This window comes from Dipteris shenzhenensis, chromosome 25, assembly GCF_047967505.1.
Source record: "Dipteris shenzhenensis isolate YYH24624 ecotype China chromosome 25, Dip_SZ_1.0, whole genome shotgun sequence".
Lineage (NCBI taxonomy): Eukaryota > Viridiplantae > Streptophyta > Polypodiopsida > Gleicheniales > Dipteridaceae > Dipteris > Dipteris shenzhenensis.
The window spans coordinates 19,220,520-19,237,019 of NC_141620.1; the positions used below are offsets into that span (position 1 = coordinate 19,220,520).

General features: G+C 46.2%; 1 protein-coding gene across 1 annotated transcript in view; it reads left to right on the forward strand.

The window, feature by feature from the left end:
* LOC147885555 (ABC transporter A family member 8-like) overlaps positions 1-16,500 on the forward strand; it is a 100,234-nt gene that overhangs the window by 71,318 nt on the left and 12,416 nt on the right. Inside the window, exons 10-15 of the mRNA XM_087396092.1 lie at positions 12,517-12,866; positions 13,018-13,257; positions 13,526-13,635; positions 13,727-13,811; positions 13,942-14,070; positions 14,253-14,358. Coding sequence (XP_087252218.1) covers positions 12,517-12,866; positions 13,018-13,257; positions 13,526-13,635; positions 13,727-13,811; positions 13,942-14,070; positions 14,253-14,358 — 1,020 coding nt within the window. The remainder of the gene's footprint in view (positions 1-12,516; positions 12,867-13,017; positions 13,258-13,525; positions 13,636-13,726; positions 13,812-13,941; positions 14,071-14,252; positions 14,359-16,500) is intronic.

A 16,500-nucleotide genomic window follows, 5' to 3' on the forward strand; every position in this document is an offset into this window, starting at 1 on the left:
TTCTCTCTTCTTCAATTTGTGGGTTGAGACGTGACCAAAACCAAACCCCCAGTTTTGTGTCACACTAGGATTCTCATTCTATTAGGTCAAACCCCTAACTGATCCTCTAGCCAACCATGAGGAAAAGGGGATGGAGATTTAAGAATTAGAAGAATGATGCGACTCTGTTGTTGAGGTTGTTGAGGTGTTGAGAAACCATGTGGGTTGTGGCTCTAGGATTCTCATTAGCTCCTTGAAGTCTCCAGCACATCCAAGTTCATTTATGTAAAGATCATCATGCACCCCTCCCTGGTCTCCTTATGATATTGTCCTCCATTGTTATGGTATTTGATCTAACAGGACTGTATTTACAAGAGCTGTGGTTTAATGAGGGTGGTTTGGGACAAAGCATGTAATATGTGACAACATAGATCATCAAAAAGATTGAATCTAGTCGCTTGCCTATAGGATTGATAAAGATGAAAGCTGAAAGAAAGGCTTTGATCCATAATTAAATCCTATAGCTCCCTTAAACCTGGAACAAGAAGCAGGCCTGAGCATGCTAAATGAAGCACTACCATGTCCTCTAACTAGTTAAGCTTTACTTATGCATGCCCTTGTGTTGTACTCTAAGTCTCCGAGACTCCCACCAAGAGTCACACTTGGGTCACATCATGGTCACCTCAGCAACTGCCTAGTCGCATCATGTTCACATCTTGGTCACTCTGGAACAAACAGTACGTGACTTGGACATGACTTGACTTGACTTGGACATGACTTGGACATGACTTGGACATGACATGACAGTACATGACTTGTATAGGACCTAGACATGACTTAGACATAGACATGACTTAGACCTGGACATGACTTGGATATGACAAGAGCAATACATGACTGAAGAGTACCAAACATCAACCTTGACCGACAATGGTCAAAGTTGATCAAAGTGAAGCAGTCTGGCGCAATGGTGCACAGGGGTACACCTGTTGGTGCACATGGGAAGCAGTCCAGCAGAGTGCACAGGCGCACATGTGGAACTTGTTGGTGCACATGGGAAGTAGTCCAACAGTTAAGAGGTATAGGTGGTGCACCAACCCTCGCAACCAACTAGTGTCAGGAGCACATGGAATAGACAGGAGAATATATGGAGCACGGGATTCATTGACTCAGAACAAGTTGGAGTGTTGTAGAAGCCATCAAGGACGAAGTGGCCCACAAATGGTGGAATGGCTAAGGATGCAGGAAGACATCCAATAGGAAGAAGGGAAGGAGATTTCTAGCAGGGGAGCAGATGAGGAAGAGCTGAAGAGGGGGAAACAGAGGAGAGGGGGGGAGGGACATTCGAACAGGGGTGAAAGGCGTGAGGAGGGAGTGAGAGGGGGAGTCAAGAGCTCGCCTCGTGTGTATCTTCTCTGGGTGTATCAGTCATCTTGCTTCCTAATGAACTATGCTACTTCCCATCTCATTGCTCTCTTGGCTAAGATCTTTTCTTGTTGTGTTCTCCTCCCCTCCTCTCCCTTCACCTGGTACAACGGACCCTGTGTCATGTGGTTGAAGTTCTGCTCAGCTCATGTCAAGGGTTGGCTTTTATGATGTTGTTCCGCTTTGGTCTTCTTCTTGCTCACATCACTTCAGAACTTGTACCGCTTACACATAGTTGACACCATCGACTAGCACTCACCTACGAACCATCAGTGACACCTATGGCATGTCTTACTTGCTTCTTGCACCAGTGGTCCTAGGCCTCCGGTAATACCTCGGGAAGTGTTAGGAACTCCCCCCTTAGATAGTTTATGGCGATCACGGTGGGACACTGCTGGTGATGAGTAGCACAAGTGAAGTAGTGATCTAGGGTCCTAGAGAGAGGTCTTATGCGGAGTAGTTCTGAAATATTTGAAGGAGCTAGTGAGAGAACTAGGAGATACTTGAGGAGAGTGGAGAAAAGACTTCCGACAGACCAAACTCGGTACAAGAAGAATTATGTGTGACGTAAGTTTGTGAAGTCCTCAACTCGAGCATAAAGTGAGCCCATTGGAGTAGTAGCCAGAGCAAGTAACTTCATCGATACTCTCACTGACTTGATCAACAGGAACCCTGGTGGTCAGATCCAGACTCCGGAGAAGAAGAAGTGCAATGCGGAGAACATGTGAAAGAAGAGGTTACGAAGGACGAGGTCTCCTCAAGGACTCATCAAGGTCAAGGCAGCCCCTCTCCTCCTCTTGCAACGATGTCTTCATCAACCACCTCTTTTGCCGGAGTGGTGACTCCATGTGCTTCATCTACTTCTGCCTTGTTTGGACAAGCTGCTACCTCATCTCTTATGCATAGCTCCGGGCTCCTAGCTAATCTTTCATCTATCCCACTCGGGGGTACTTTTACTCCGGCCATGCCTTTATCTGTCATGATGGTTTCATCTCCCTTTCCATCCACACTGGTGCTGCGTTTTCCACCACCCCCTTCCTTCCCTACTGCCTACTCACCCATGACTTCAACTCCGTCCCTCTGTTTCCCAAATGCTCTCCCATCCTCTTTAACCCCCACATCTTCTATGTTCTCACCCTTTCCCTTTGCAACACCAAGACCCTCCGCGTATGCAGGACCATCTGTGTACACTTCCTCTATGGCTACATTAGTGGTGACTTCCCCATTGTGGTCCCTGCAATGCACCGGCCACGTTTCAATGTCTTGTCACCAAACTCTTCTAGGAGAACATCAGAAAGTTTCTTGAGGTGTTCTTGGATGACTTCTCTGTGTTCAATGGTAAGATTGCTTCTCACCTCAAACCTGCTATTCAAACTGATCACATGAGTAAGTTGAGGTGGGTTTTTTGTCAGTGCAGAGAAGCTAGGTTGTTGAACTTGCCTATTCCTCGCATACCAAGAGAAGTCAAGTCCTTTTTGGGACATGTGGGTTATTATAGAAGATTTATCAGGTTCTATGCCGACATAGCGGTGGCATTGACGAAACTCCTTCGCCAAGAGCAGTCCTTCAACTGGTCGGCACCTCAACAACTGGCGTTTGAAAACCTCAAGGATCGTCTAGTAAAGGCACCCATCTTGCGGCAACCTATGTGGGATGTCGTTTTTCATGTGCATGTAGATGCAAGTGGGCTGGCGATCGGGGCGATATTGGCCCAACCAGATGAAGAGGACAAACTCGACCTACCTGTGTACTTCGCAAGCATACAACTCAACGGAGTAGAAAGAAACTATAGCACCACTGAACGCGAGGGCTTGGGCATGGTCTGTGCCATGACAAAGTATCGGCACTATCTCTTGGGCAGTAAGTTTGTCATCATTACTGATCATCAAGCTCTCAAATACTTACTGAACAAACCAACGCTGGGGGGAGACTGAGCAGGTGGATTCTTCTATTTCAAGAGTTTGACTTTGACATCCTAGTGAGAGATCCTAGTGAGAGCAAGCAAATTGCATCAACCAGCAGACCACTTGTCAAGGATCTCTTCAGGTGAAGCAGCCATAGGAGTTGATGATGACCTTCCACATGCGGGCCTCTTCCGTGTCGGTGTCATAGTACCAAAAGATGACTGCCTGTTTGCTGTGAACTACTTTCCCCCATGGTATGCAAACATTGTACACTTGTTGTCTACAGGTGAGTTCCCCAAAGGGTTAACTCCAGCACAAAAGCAGAGGCAGATTGTTCAGGCTACTCCTTTTAAACTGATCGCGAGTTAGTTGTACAAGCTGGGGAAGGACCACATTTTAAGGAGGTGCGGCTCCCTCAACAAGCCATTCTTCAGGAGGCTCACTCAGGAATGGGGGGAGGTCATATGGCACCAGAGGCCACTGCTAGAAAGATAATGTGCTCTGGGTTGTGGTGGCCAAAGCTATTCCAAGCCTCATGTCAAAGAGGGGGGCCAAAGCCTACCCGATGGGAGTACCTTCCCCTTCAGCCATCCAGCCCTGTACCACCCTTCAATAGATGGGGATTGGATTTTGTTGGACCCATCTCTCTTGCAACTCGAAGAGAATTAAGTAGGCTCTGATTGTTGCTATTGATTATGGCACTAAATGGGTGGAGGCAAAGGCCGCGAAGACTTACACTGCTCAATTTGTGGCCTCATTCTTGTATGATAAAATTATTTCTAGGTTTGGATGTCCCGTGGAATTGATGAGTGACAGAGGTACCCACTTTCTCAATGATGTTATTATTGACCTCATCACCCAACTACAAATTGTTCACAAGACCTCTAGTTCATACTACCTTCCAGCCAATGGTTTGGCCGAGAGCTCCAATCCGACCATGTCTCATATTGTGGCTTGGTTATGCCTACATTCCTTGGCAGATTGGGATATTCTACTACCAGCTGCTTTTTTTGCTTACAGAAAAGCATACAAGGCTAGCACTGGATATTCACCATTCTAGCTAGTTTATGGCCTGGAGGAGGTTATGCCCTATGAGTTCCACATGAAGACTACTAGGGTCATGGAAAAAATGGATAATAACTTGGAGGCATTGTGACACAAAACTGGGGGTTTGGTTTTGGTCACGTCTCAACCCACAAATTGAAGAAGAGAGAAGAGATTTGGGCATTAGATGAAGCTTAAAGAGACACTCACTCTCTATCTTCTCAGATCAAAACAAAGATATAGACGTCAAAGGTGAGGTTGTACTCTAGCATTGGAAATAAGAAAGGCTGAGGGGAAGCATTGATTTGAGCTAATCGGTCAGCCCCAAAAGTAAGAGCGAGCCGTTGTTGGAAGAACATCTTTTGACTCAACACAATGTGAACCGATGTGAAAGGCGTGAATTGATAGGGCTGACTTGGCTGGATGGGACGGTTGGGACAAAACATAGATCTCAAAAAGATGAACATTCTGATATCAGTTTCATTCAAAACCGAGCTTGGAATAGAAAGTTATGACGGTTTTACGAAAGGTTCTCAAAACTGCTCCAAACAACAGACTTGACCACTCGGACAACATTAACTTTTATTCTACTAAATGGAACAAATATCTGAATACATCAATAGATAGATCTTGAAAAGACAAAGATTTTGATATCAGTTTCATTCAAAACGGAGCTCGGAGTAGAAAGTTATGACCATTTTACAGAAGACTGTCAAAACTGTCCATACGCGACTGCAGTTATGGAAAGGGCAACGATCTCCTTCAGTAGAGAAGTAGCTTCCCAGATACATGGCAAATTGAGGTCGCCCAAGGGAGTAGAGAATATCCTTAATACAGATCCAGAAATGACTCACTCATGTGGGTACACTAAGCTTTAGAGCGAGGAGAGAGGAGATGGAAGAAGGATGAGGAAAATGAAGCATGAACTTTATTCAAAACATCAAAAGCAAGAAGAGGGGTACAAAGTGAGAGCCTAATGCTCTAGGAAGAAGGGAAAAGATATACAAAGCTAGATATAAGTGATGGCATAACTACGAAGGGAAGAACCAGATGCTGGAGAGGGAGGAGAGAGGTCTCTTTTATAGAGCAATTCTCACCCTCCTTCACCTTGTTACATTTTTAGCTAGTGGATTCCTTCACCCCCCGATGACATAAGGACATGGGTCACCATCAAATGTCGTTTTGGGCACATTTTGACAAGTGTCCCATCACAAGATCCTCATGACTCTTGTTCACCTCTAGCTTACCCCTCTTCACCCGTAGGTCACCCCTGTTCACTCCTATGTCACCTTCCCATGTTCACCTCTCTGTCACCCATGTTCACCTCTAGGTGACCCCTGTTCACTCCTCACCCCTATTCACTCCTAGGTCACCTCCCCATGTTCACCTCTCTGTCACCCATGTTCACCTATATGTTCACCTCTAGGTCACCCCTGTTCACTTCTATGTCACCTCTCCATGTTCACCTCTCTGTCACCCATGTTCACCTCTAGGTCACCCCTGTTCACTCCTATGTCACCTCCCCATGTTCACCTCTAGGTCACCCCTGTTCCCTCCTAAGTCACCCCTGTTCACTCCTATTTCACCTCCCCATGTTCACCTCTCTGTCACCCATGTTCACCTCTAGGTCACCCCTGTTCACCCCTAGTTCACCCATGTTCGCTCCTATGTCACCTTCCCATGTTCCCCTCTCTGTCACCCATGTTCACCTCGAGGTCACCCTTGTTCACTCCTAGGTCACCCTTGTTCACTCCTATGTCACCTCCCCATGTTCACCTCTCTGTCACCCATGTTCACCTCTAGGTCACTCCTGTTCACCCCTAGTTCACCCCTGTTCACTCTTATGTCACCTTCCCATGTTCACCTCTTTGTCACCCATGTTCACCTCTCTAGGTCACCCCTGTTCACTCCTAGTTCAGCCCTGTTCACTCCTATGTCACCTCCCCATGTTCACCCCTCTGTTACCCATGTTCATCCCTATGTCACCCCTTGTTCATCCCATGATTCACCCTAGGTCACTCCTTGTTCACCCCTTAGTCGCCCATGTGCACACCAATGCCACCCCTTGTTCACCCTTGGTTCATCCCTTCTCATGTCACACTTGTCCACTGGCCTATACAAGAGGTATATATTTCAAATTCAAAATTTACCACCTTTTTCATTCAAATATTGCCTTTTGCCCACATCGCTTTTTCTCCCACCTCCCACTAGTGCTATACCTCTTGCCCACACCGCTTTTTCTCTCACCTCCCACCAGTGCTATATTTAGCGTTGGCCAAGCATAGGTACTTGTGGTGATCAATCAACCATTGGGAGCCTCAGTTTTGGTGCGCATCTTGCCCCCCCCACCTCCCACCTCCTATGCTATTTGTGGCACCTGCCAAATTAAGCACACCTTTGACGCCTCTCTTCCTTGCACCCTCTCGTTGGCAACGAGTCCCTCTTGCAATGCCTGGGATCGCATCTTCCTTGGCCGCTCTTCTTTGGCAGCTTCCCCCATCAACGACGTCTCCTTCTCTTTGATTGCACTTTCTTTGGCAACTCCCTCCATCAACGAAATCTCCTAGCAGCTCTCTGGCAATACCCCCTCCTTGGATCGCACCTCTGCCAGGTGCAGTGCACCTCTCCCTACAGCCATCTCACCCCTCTCCTTGGGTCACACCTCTCCCTGCAGCCCATCTCACCCCTCTCCTTGGGTCGCACTTCTCCCGGCAGCACCCTCTTGTGGTTGCGCATCTTTTCTTGCCCTCAGCCCATCTTCTCGCTCCACATACGCCTCAGCTCCCCCTTTCTCTCTGTTGCCAATTGGCCATCCAAGGCTTGCACCTCAACTTGAATCGTTGGCCTCCACAGCACATACTCTTCTCTTCTTTTGTTGCGCCACCTTGCCCTCCACCCTGCGTTCTCCTATCCACCCTCCTGCACCAAGCTTTTTCTCTTTCTCCTGATCAGCCTTCCTCTGCACAATCTTGCTCTCTCCTCCCTACCTTACCATCCAGGTCTCCTTGCTTCGCCATCAGCTCCCCCTCTACGTCAACACCACCTCGCCAGCCCTAGCTCCCCTCCTCGCCATCACCTGGCAGCTCCCTTCTTGCTTCATCAGATCCCTCCTGGCCAACACCTCGACAGTAGCTTACTTCGCCATCAACTCCCCTCCTCGTTATCACCTGCCTTGCCACCTTCTCTTCTTGGACCTTGCTAGCTTCTCTTCTTGAACCTCGTCATCAACTCCCCTCCTCGTTATCACCTGCCTCGCCAGCTTCTCTTCTTGGACCTCTTCATTAGCTTCCCTCCTCGTTATCACCTACCTCGCTAGCTTCTCTTCTTGGACCTTGCCAGCTTCTCTTCTTGCTTCGTCATCAGCTCTCCTCCTCCCATCGTCTTCTACTTGACATGTGCTTCGCCACCAACTCCCCTCCTTGCTTTGTTTTTTTGGCAAAATCCCGTTCTTCATGCTCAAGAAGAAGCACGAGTATAAGCCACGTTTGCTTAGAGATAAGCTCTTCACCCCTTTCTGTACCGCCATGACGTCCCAGGCAGCCTCTGCAGTACACACAACCTCATCCATGCCTACAGCCTCTACAGCAGGGCCGACTTCAACAACAGTGCCGACTTCATCAGCAGGGCCGATTTTATCAGTGATGCATTTAACCTTGCATCCCCATCTTGGCCCAGACATCACTATCATCTCGGATGGAGAGCCACCGCAATCAAGACAGCAATAGGAGGTTCTTTCCCACTCTCAGAGCTCCAGTGCCTCTTCTTCCGACCATGGGGGCTTAGATTACACCCCCTTTGCACAGAGACCACATTCAGAAGGGTCGGGTGGGCCAACCGAGATACAGAACCCTTCAATAACCACCCCTCCTCTCTCCCACATTCGGGTTATGTTTAAACCTCTTCTGGATCCAAATCTCAAACTATCCTCGGTGTTAACATCTTCAGAGATCCAAACCCTCTGTCTAATTGAGTTCGACAAGGTCATCTTCTCTCCTGTCGATGTGGAACTGTGTAGAGAATTCATCAGATCTTATGACTCCATCACTGACACTTTTGAGTTTATGGGCTCCAAGCAGCTTCTCACACCCAATTTGGTCTCACAGTACATGGGGCTCCCTGCTCTCTCTATTCAGCCTCCTTCCAACGATTCACCACATCTCCTTTCATTCCTTTCACAGTGCAAACCCAACAGGAGGGGATATGATTGCAAAAAGGTTTTGGAAGGTGGAAGTAGAGAAGCAGTGATCACTCGCTACTTCTTCACTCGCTTCTATTCAGCACCCGGGCATTACTACATCACGAAAGGTATCCATCCTGCTCTGAATGCTCTCTTCACCATCACTCAGTATGATTTTGCATCCCTCTTTTATTCAACATTCCGGGCCACTATTCGAAATCGCACACGCAGAGACACACACACATGTACTTGTGGACCTCACCTCACCTACCTCTTGCACCAGTGGCGGGCTACAACCCTTGCACTTTTTCCTCCACCTTCACATACTTCATCTTCTCCTCACCGTCCAACTTCCGCCCCTATGGCTCCCCACTTGAGATCAACTTCATTGGCTCTTAGCGCAGCCCCAGCATCCTCGGCCTCTGTTGCATCAGTCTCTGTCCCCTCTTCCTCTCCCGTCTCCACGCCCACTCTTGCTCTGCCCACATCTGCAGCACATGTTTCTAAGCCATCCCCTCTTGGGCCAACCTTTGGAGCTTTGTCATCTGTTGCTCATGCAGGAGTTGCCTCTCCATCCATCCCCTTCGAGGCAGATTTTGATTTCCTTGATGATGTTCTCCCGGTCACTCCTCTGCCCTCCTCAGGTCTCGCCCACCATGGCATGACATTACCACTTACCTCCCCCGCAATCATGACCATCTCCCCTCCGATCATCACATCAGGGTCAGTAGGGTAAGTAGGGTGCACAGATACGGACATCGGTCCCACAGCTCAGGGGGGTCCATCGACAGTAGTTATGGCAGCAGGGACCTCTGCCTTGGGATATCATGGTGGAGAAGCATCAGAGTGACACAGGTTATTGAACTTGAATCTTACTTTGGGAGCCACTGGTGACGCGAAGACACGACCCCAGGTGTCTCGACGACTAACCCCTGATCCGAGTATGGAGGCTGCTGAATAGGACCCACTAGAAACTTGACCTGGCGAGGCTATTTTTGTTGGGGGTAAGATACCTTTTCAAGCTGATTGTCCTTCACTGCCTCAGAATGATATGTTGGATATCTACTTCGCATCCTCCTTAGGGGATCTATTCACCCATGAGGCCCAAATAGAGGAACAGAGCCAGAAACACAAACGGTTTCCGTATGCATTAAAGCGGAAGCAGTCTCCTGTTTGCATGGAGGAGGACCTGGACCAAATTTTCACACTTCCCTTGCAAGAAATGCTCGCTTCCACCAAGAAAGCATCCCGAGATTCAAGTTGCTACCTAGACATCGACACACTGGCTCCGGTGGTAGCTCTCGAGGACCCAAAGCAGGAAGGGATGAAAGCAGCTTTCGAAATATGGCGAATTCATCAACATGGCTGACCGAATGACCTATCGGGATAGGTATGCATGGGCTAAAAGATCCCTTCATATGGCTCAACACATTATAGATGATAGCTTCATTCAGATGGGTGCCTCCCTCTTTAATACTACGGGTCAGGTTTGCAAGCTTCTGTCACAGAAGCAACACCTCAGCTTCGAACATGAGAAGCAGGTAGCCAGCATGCATAAAGAATGGGATACAACATTACACGTGAAAGAAGTGGAGTGGGGAGCAACTCTACAAGCAAGGGAGGCTGCATGAAAAGCTCAGCAGGACGAGTTTCAACAATGTCTTGCAGAGCAAAGGAGGCAAAGTGGACAGCCAGCAAGAAAGTTTTGGAGGACAATCATTTAGCCCAACAGCCAGAGGGAGCTTGCAGCCCTACAGGGACAGATACACCTCAGTGGCAGAGGACAAGCATACTGTGGATGAACAGGTGGAGGTGGTGCAGAGTCAGATGAAGCAGATTCTCGAGGAGAAGGACCATCTCCAAGTTTCACATTCCAAGTTGTAGGACGACTTCCATGGGCTGCAAACTGAAAATTCTGCACTCAAATCTGGATGTGATCATTACAGGTTTGGCTACCACAGATATAAATCCAAATACGAGGACTTCCGCAACCTCATGGACATTGTCGAGGAAGAGGCAAAGACCACCCCTCGAACATCAGCACACCCACCACACCCTCCCCCTCCCCCTCCCTGACCTTCATCCACAGCAAGCAGTAGCTCCTGGATCTTTCATTTCAGCATTTCTTTTTGCGAGCTTTGTGCATTTGGATTCTGCAGTTCTCATGTAAATAAAGGAATTTTGGAGTTGTATGGCCATGAGCCAGTTTTATTTCAATTTTACAGTTGTATGGCCATGAGCCAATCGTATTCCAATTTTGGAGTTGTAAGGCTATGAGTCCTTTCTTTTCCAGTTTTGGGGATGTCAACCACAACGTCACTTTCTTATTTGCAATTTATACTTAAATTTCTTTCACACAGACCCTTAGTCACTCACCGGGACGGTGAATGATAGTGGCGGGGGATCTATTGTACTCTAAGTCTTCGGGACTCCCACCAAGAGTCACACGTGGATCACATCATGGTCACCTTAGCAACTGCCTAGTCGCATCGTGTTCACATGTGTTCACATCTTCGTCACTCTGGAACAAACAGTAGGTGACTTGGACATGACTTGACTTGACTTGGACATGACTTGGACATGACTCGACATGACTTCGACATGACTTCACAGTACGTGACTTGTACAGGACCTGGACATGACTTGGACATAGGCATGAATTGGACTTGGACATGACTTGGATATGACGGGAGCAATACATGACTGAAAAGTACCAAACCTCAACCTCGACCGACCATGGTTAAAGTTGATCAGAGTGAAGCAATCTGGCGCAATGGTGCACACGGGTACACCTGTTGGTGCACATGGGAAGCAATCCAAAAGAGTGCACAGGCGCACATGCGGTACTTGTTGGTACACGTGGGAAGCAATCCAACAGTTAAGAGGTATAGGTGGTGTACCAACCCTCGCAACCAACTAGTGTCAGGAGCACATGGAATAGACAGGAGAACATATGGAGCACGAGATTCATTGACTCAGAACAAGCTAGAGTGTTGCACAAGCCATCAAGAACGAAGCGGCCCACAAATGCTGGAATGGCTAAGGATGCAAGAAGACATCCAATAGGAAGAAGGAAAGGAGATTTCCAGCGGGGGAGCAGACGAGGAGAAGGTGAAGAGGGGGAAACGGAGGAGAGGGGGGGGGGACATTCGAGCAAGGGCGAAAGGCGTGAGGTGGGAGTGAGAGGGGGAGTCAAGAGCTCGCCTTGTGTGTATCTTCTTAGGGTGTATCAGTCATCTTGCTTCCTAATGAACTGTGCTACTTCCCATCTCTCTGCTCTCTTCTCTAAGATCTCTTCCCGTTGTGTTCTCCTCCCCTCCTCTCCCTTCACTTGGTACAACGGACCCTGTGTCATGTGGTTGAAGTTTTGCTCAGTTCATGTCGAGGGTTGGCTTTTATGATGTTGTTCTGCTTTGGTCTTCTTCTTGCTCACATCACTTCAACACTTGTACCGCTTGCACATAGTTGACACCATCGACTAGCACTCACCTACGAACCATCAGTGACACCTATGGCATATCTTACTTGCTTCTCGCACCAGTGGTCCTAGGCCTCTGGTAATACTTCCGGAAGTGTTAGGAACCCCCCCCTCAGACACCTTGTTGTATGAATGAGCAACTAGTTAGCCCAAACCCTTGATCCTTTTTGAAGTGACAATGACCATGGTAGTGCCATGGCAAGAGGACCTAGTGGTATCAAGATGGAGATTTGGAAACGAATCTTATAAAGGTTCATTGACCTAGTCGAAGACTTTTGAATGTGTAAAAAAAGAAAACGGGTCATTAGACATATGCCAAGGGACAAGACGTACCAAGGCCCATTGAAACCAGCATTTTTGGGTCACCCTTTTTCGTAATTCTAGACAACTCAACCCCCTGCCTTCAGCTTTAAGCTTTAGCAAGGATTTGTATGCAGGCAGTGATTGTCAAGTTCACTTTAATTTCAGGTGTAAATAAGAACATGAATCTCTTGCCTCGGATCTTGCAGAAGGTGGGATATTCATCATGGAGCTCCTTCCTGGTTTTGCTTTATATAGAGGACTTTATGAATTTTCACAATATGCTCTGACGGGTTACTATCAAGGTACTCAGGGTATGCAGTGGAAAAATATTCAGGACCCTGAGAATGGATTGAAACAAGTTTTTGGAATCATGTTTGTGGAATGGTTACTTATCATGCCACTTGCATACTACTTGGACCAGAAAGGGAAAAGGCATTTTCTATGTTTTTGGGGGAAAATCTATCAAAGAGCACAAGACAAAATGAGAAGGAAATCTGTAAGGATAGTTGACTTACAAGTGGCAGCTGAAGTAGAAAAGTATGATGTTGTGCAAGAAGTAAGTGTTTCTTTTTATGAACACCATTCTTAATGGTTTTTAACCTTTTTGGTGTTTTAGCTGTGATAAGAAGCTTTACCTCTTCGGATCGCATCATATTCTCATCATAGTGTGCAGCATTGGAGCATATATCATCATGACTAGAAGTAAGAAAAGGGTCACTCCACAAACTCCACTTCCATCTTTGCAGAAGTTATTTGTAAAAGAGATGATGGTGGGCCATAGTTCAACATGTGCTATTGTATGCGATGATTTGAGGAAAATATATCGAGGAAGCAGTGGTACTTCTGAGAAACATGCTGTAAGAGGCCTGTCTATTGCAGTACCTCATGGGCAATGTTTCGGAATGCTTGGACCCAATGGTGCAGGGAAAACATCAAGTATTAATATGGTATGGAAAATTTCCACTACGCAGCATAAAACATGATCTTCTTTTTGTGCACTTGAAAAACATTTCTGCTCTTTCTGAAAACATGACCAAAAATGCCGTACTAATTGACCAATAATCATGCTTAATGTCAGAATCACTTGTTCATGAGATGTGGCATTGGCAGAACTATCCCAACTATGTTTTTAAATAAATTCAAGTGCAAAAGCAACACTTTTACAACTTGTTGTAATCATTAGCTGAGGTTTTATATGATTGGTTTTACGTGCAGATGATTGGCCTATCATCCCCAACTTCAGGAACAGCATACATAGAAGGGCTTGATATCAGAAAAGACATGTACAAAATATACGCACATATGGGCGTTTGTCCACAGTATGAGTAAGTTCTCTCTCATTGGTGTGAGAAGGAACTCCTTTGTAAAATCTTTAATTGTATATGATTTTGAACTGAAATGCATGATCAATTGCAGCCTAGTATGGGAGACACTTACAGGACGAGAGCATCTTTTCTTCTATGGTAGACTCAAGAATCTAAAGGGAAATGTGCTTCAAACTGTGAGTATTATGGGGTTGCACGTGCAGAATCCTTCAATGCTGATAATGTGCCCAAGTCACATATTAGGTTTTTTTCTAAACTTGAGACATGCAAAACTCTTGTTTTGTGTCTTCTGATTGTTTGTAACAGGCAGTCGAAGATTCATTGAGAAGTGCAAATCTTTTGAATGGGGGTATTGGTGATAGATTAGTGGGAACATATAGTGGAGGGATGAGGCGAAGGCTTAGTGTTGTGATATCCCTCATAGGGAATCCAAAAGTAAGCGTCTTTTCTTTTAATTATATTTTGTGTGTTCACAGTAACATGTGCATTATATGGGCCTACTTGCAATCCTATATTCATTTTTTGTAGAACCCTTTACTGTCTTGGATGAAATTAATAATGCCCATGACACTCTTGCTAAAATCAACAATAATGCTAAACACCAAATATTCAGCCAGGTAGTCTACATGGATGAACCAAGTGCAGGACTAGACCCTGCATCTAGAAGTTTTCTCTGGAATATAGTGAAGAAGGCAAAACAAGATCGTGCTATCATTCTTACAAGTATTTCTTCATATGCCTCACCTGTCGTATGCTGGGTGGTGTTTCATGAGCAAACTGAAAACACAAATCCATTTATTGTGAGATGTTCTAGAAGAAACAAGGGAATCAAATCATATGATACGAAAACCAGTTTTTCTGATTCCTGAGGTTTCTTTTCTAATCTAATTTGGAATCGCAAGTAAGGTTGCATTAGAGTATTGCTCTCTGGAATTTCGGATGGGTGACGGGTCCATAATGTACTTCCCTCGATTTTGGGCGTATACATTCCTTGTGCCCATTCACGTCAGTATTTTGTCGAGCTGCTAATATTTCCCTGTTTCATTAAAAAGCCGGAAGTCCGCCTTTTGTCCCTCCTTTCACAAATTCTAGTATCATTGTGCAAAAGTTTATCTAATTGTAAAAGTATCTATGGGACCAATCTGTCGTTGGGTCATTATTTTGTGGCTCTTAAATATGCGTGGGCATGATGTACACGTGCAGATGATGTAGTTTTGCTCTAGAAACACAGTAAACGCCCAGCAGCAGCAGATATACATGTTGGACCTCTTTTTCTATATTCATGGACTTGTTATAGGGAATTTGGAAGATCATAAAAAGATTTTTGGTAGGTTGGGTGGAGGGCTTCTTCGATACGTCAATTGACCAGGTGACCTCTAGTACAAGCCAATTGACCAGAGGTTTTCTCATTAGGGGAGGTTTGGGATCTCAAAAGGTCCTTGTAAAGAATTCACTAATAATCAAACCTACTCATAGTGGTTATGATGGAAACTCAGGTGATTTTGGTAGAGGGCACATGGTTTTGCCTTGTAATTATGGTGAAGGATGTACAAAATGAAGGAGTAGTATTGGATTATATTTTACATGGCAGAAAGGAGTGTTAGTATTGGCTTGGTAACCTAGTGGTCAAGGTTCTTGAGCGTGAAGTAGGTGGTGCCAGTTTAGTTCCTGTAGGCGCTTTGAAGTTTGGTGGGTGGGCTAGATGAGGTGCTCAGCCACATGGCAGGCACGTGCGGCTGCCCTCTCTGCTCTAGTCCTTGTGCACAGCTGAATTGCCATGGCAATCACAGTAGCACTCACCTCCCCTTCCACTTGCCCAGCCACTTGCCAAGTGTTAAATGCATTTTTTGGAGTTTTGTAGCCCCCTAGAACACATGGCGGCATACTCAAGTAGGTGTTAAATGCACACGTGCATATTTCAAAAATCTGGTCCATTAGGACACATCCCCAAACTTGGTGGTTTTGTTCTCAAAATCTGTGAGTTTCCTTGAGCATAAACCATAATGTTTCAAATTGAAAACACCTATTGCCCAAGGCATAGTAAGGTTATGCCACCTCAACATGACATTGGACCACAAAAAAGAGTATTTTTATTGGTCCACTTTAAATCCCTCCCTAATAGAAAACACTAATTCCAAGCCCTTTTGTAGACCCCAAATCCCCTAATGTGCACATGCCAGGTGACTAGATGGCCTCTGGTACAATGCAATTGACCAAAGAGCTTTTGTTATAGGACACGTGATTAAACGTTTTCTTGTAGACGGGAGTAATCGGGTTGCCCCTTGTACATGGGGTAAATGGAAGTTAACTTGTTGACTTGACCAAGTAGCCATGTGGTAACCAAGACAACTAGGGATGATGACAGACAAAGTAGCTAACATCCAAGGTGATCTTACACGGAGGCTAAATGGTCCACCTCAGCATTAAGTAAGAACCACCAACTTGGAGTACGGCATGACAACAACAACATTTCTTTGGACTATTGACTTGTGGAAGATGAAATGGGTTCCTCGGTGACCCCGTAAGTTGCTACAAGCCAAACTATGGTGGCCCACTCTCTTTGTAGATGTAGCCAAATTTGACCAAGCGTTGCGGCTCCTACCAAAGACCCCACTCAAACGGGAGCTTTTACAAACCAACCTTTTGAAGAATGGGGCATCAATTTCATAGGACCTATTAGTCCAACGGCAAAAGGGACACAAACCCAATACATCATCGTGGCGGTTGACAACTAGGAAGGCAGACACTCGAGCGACGGCCAAATTCTTTTTTTATGATAATGTCATATCACACTCTGTCCTCCCATTAGAAATCATGAGTGACCGTGGAACCTAGTTTATCAACAAAACGATTCACATTCTAATG